This window comes from Pinus tabuliformis, chromosome 4_2, assembly GCF_031772625.1.
Source record: "Pinus tabuliformis cultivar Carrire ecotype Pingquan chromosome 4_2, CPIR1, whole genome shotgun sequence".
NCBI classification, from domain to species: domain Eukaryota; kingdom Viridiplantae; phylum Streptophyta; class Pinopsida; order Pinales; family Pinaceae; genus Pinus; species Pinus tabuliformis.
In genome coordinates, this window is record NC_142304.1 from 716,307,826 (window position 1) to 716,310,758 (window position 2,933).

General features: G+C 36.9%; 1 protein-coding gene across 1 annotated transcript; it reads left to right on the forward strand.

Annotated features, from left to right (window-relative positions):
- The first annotated feature begins 1,796 nt into the window (after nt 1–1,796).
- Nucleotides 1,797–2,684, forward strand: LOC149171545 (early light-induced protein 1, chloroplastic-like). The gene is made up of 3 exons (XM_089427495.1): nt 1,797–2,015; nt 2,054–2,056; nt 2,248–2,684. The coding sequence occupies exons 1-3, from the start codon at nt 1,899–1,901 to the stop codon at nt 2,593–2,595; spliced, it is 468 nt and encodes a 155-aa protein (XP_089283621.1). The 5' UTR covers nt 1,797–1,898; the 3' UTR covers nt 2,596–2,684.
- Nucleotides 2,685–2,933: the final 249 nt, after the last annotated feature.

A 2,933-nucleotide genomic window follows, 5' to 3' on the forward strand; every position in this document is an offset into this window, starting at 1 on the left:
AGGGTTATAGATTTTTAAGCTACTCGAATTGTCATTTGTTAGTATGAAGTTTCTTGGAAGTTGCACCAAAATCCTTCACTTATGTTAATCGTGACATATAACCATAACAACAAAAATGAATGGTTTTCATTTCTCTTTAGATCTGAAAAATAAAATATCAAAACCCTACAACAAATAATATCCAAATATAAATGAACATGTACCATAAAATGATATATTGAGAATCCAATGGAAATAGCAGAACTTTGATTCTATTATTGAAAAATAAATGTTTATACATGTGAAGAGAATGTATAGACTTGGATCTAGAGATCCCCCTCTTTCGGATGAGTCCTTTGTACCCTATGCTTCAGCTATCGATTTAACTCATTGTCTCTCAAAGCGTATGTAATGGGTAAGAAGAAACGGTGATGACCTGAACTAAAGATGGGAGCTCAAATCTCACAAGGCGATAACTAAGAAGATGAGAATAGTCATGGTGAAGAATGAGGAGAAAACCATATTATTTATAACAAAATATTATGATAGATCTAGATTTAAGATAATAATAAAAAATGTTGGAATAAATCAAGATCTAACCGTTAGGAATATTTTATTGCATTTTAGAGAGGAAAATATTATTTAAAATTATCAAATATCTTTATTTAGAAAATTATTACAAAGATGGATAACATAGAAATAGTCCAACTCTAGCCAAATAATTGCACACTTGTGTCCATTGCTATTGGACAAGGAGCTTGCATCTAGAAGAAGGTAAATACTGCAATTTTCATCTTAATTCCAAGCCAAATAAACCTACATACATCACTCATTAGGCCAATTCCCATCTTAATTCCAAGCCAAATAAACCTACATACATCACTCATTAGGCCAATTCCTCCATCGTACCCTTCTCCATAATACACAACAAAATAAGTGAGAAAGAAATAAGATTCATAATGCTCATATATAAACTTATTATTACATAAACTTTGTAAAATTTTAAAAAAATATTCAAATATGTGAAAAATTGGATAATAAACTACATTTATTTGGATAATAAACTGCATTTATTTGCATTTATAAACCATAAGTAAAATTCTTTAAACTAACTAATTAATCTAATTATGGAAAATCCTTAATGTTTTTAAAACCTTTATTAACTAATTAAAATGCCCACTCCCTATGGACATTCAAAACCTACTCCCACTTGTTACAATAAGGCAACGCCTAACCAGCCATCTATAGAGTATTTAATGCCGAAATATATGCACGCAACTTAGCCCGATAACACGGGAGCGCCCAAATATTATTTAATACCGAAATTGCCCTCCCGTGTTATCGCGTTAAGTTGCGTGCATATATTTTGGCATTAAATACTCTATAGATGGCTGGACAGACGAGGATAGAAATGGTTCAAAACGTGATTTACACGAAAAAAAAGGACAGACGAGGATAGAAATGGTTCAAAACGTGATTTACACGAAAAAAAGTACAGACGAGGATAGAAATGGTTCAAAACGTGATTTACACGAACTCCTAAATTCTAGCACGAAGTTGAGACTTACTACAGGTTGAATAATATATGGTGATGGTGATGCCCTCTACTATTTCAAGTGCGGTGCGCCGGTTGTTCGAGGATCTACGTCTCAATTTTTATCCAACCACGTGGAAACATAGTCTGAGGAAGAGAAACCTCGACTTGGCTAAGCGTTTACCGTTCAATGAATGATGGTAGATTTTTCCATATGGCCTCCACATCCTTATATATAACACAATAACCAGCCCTGGAGTCTCATAACAGATCAATAGTGGCTATTCTTCTTTAGTTATTTCATATGTTCATTATCTTCTTGTTCTCAAAGTCCATATAAATTAGATTCATTCTCATACATAGTGTTCATTATTATATTGCGATCATGGCCGCTGTAAATGCATCAGTAATGGCGATGAATGGAGCATCGCTCCTGCAACGGAGGCCAGCAGAAAGGTCAACAACCAGTAGGCAGCTTCGAGTAAAATGCATGGCAAGCGGGGTTAGTAATTCTGTCGCTGTTTCCGTATCCACGAATAGAAGGTTTTATGTTATTCTATAAGGTTTTATGTTATTCTATATATAACTTAATTTGGGTCATGTGGATCCACAGCCGGAGTCAAGGCGATCACCTTCTACCCCTCCTGAGACGGTAAGCGATTATGCAAGCGCCAATTTTTACATTAACATGCACTGCACTGAACTGAATTGAATTGATAGAAATAATAATGCAGGTGAGCACAAACTTTAAGGACGTGTTTGCTTTCAGTGGGCCAGCCCCAGAAACCATAAATGGGAGACTCGCCATGCTCGGATTCGTCTCAGCTGTCGGGGTGGAGATAGCGAGCGGGAAGGACCTCGCCGCCCAACTGGCCAGCGGAGGAGTTCCACTGTTTATTGGAAGCGCGGTTCTCTTCACGCTTGCTTCGTTGATACCCATGTTCAAGGGAGTGTCCAAAGAGAGCAAATCACAGGAAATAATGTCTTCTGGGGCAGAGATGTTGAATGGGCGTTTTGCCATGATTGGCCTCGTTGCGCTGGCCTTGACTGAATACCTCAAGGGAGGTCCTCTCATCTCATGATCATCATCAGCTCTGTACCAAACTTCATACCCCTCTTAGTGTAGGTTGTAATCGAGCCCAACTTGTATTCACTCTGCTATCACGAGATGGCACTGTAACAAATTGTTTTGGCAGTTTATGATATGTTTGACAAGTTCATTCACAATCAATCATATAAATATATTTCTGATCAGTACATCTTTGGCAGAAACTCTGATTACAATTTGGAACGCTAATCTTGAACAGATATTAATTGACACCAACCATTACCACCAACCATTGCAGTTGTCTATAACGCGACTTTTTGAAAGCTTTTCCGGCGGGTTTTTCCGGTCGAAATCCGGCAGGAATTTATTGGA

What these genes read in the sequence shown, in the direction of transcription:
- LOC149171545 (XM_089427495.1), top strand. Translation starts at nt 1,899, where the DNA reads ATGGCCGCTGTAAATGCATCAGTAATGGCGATGAATGGAGCATCGCTC.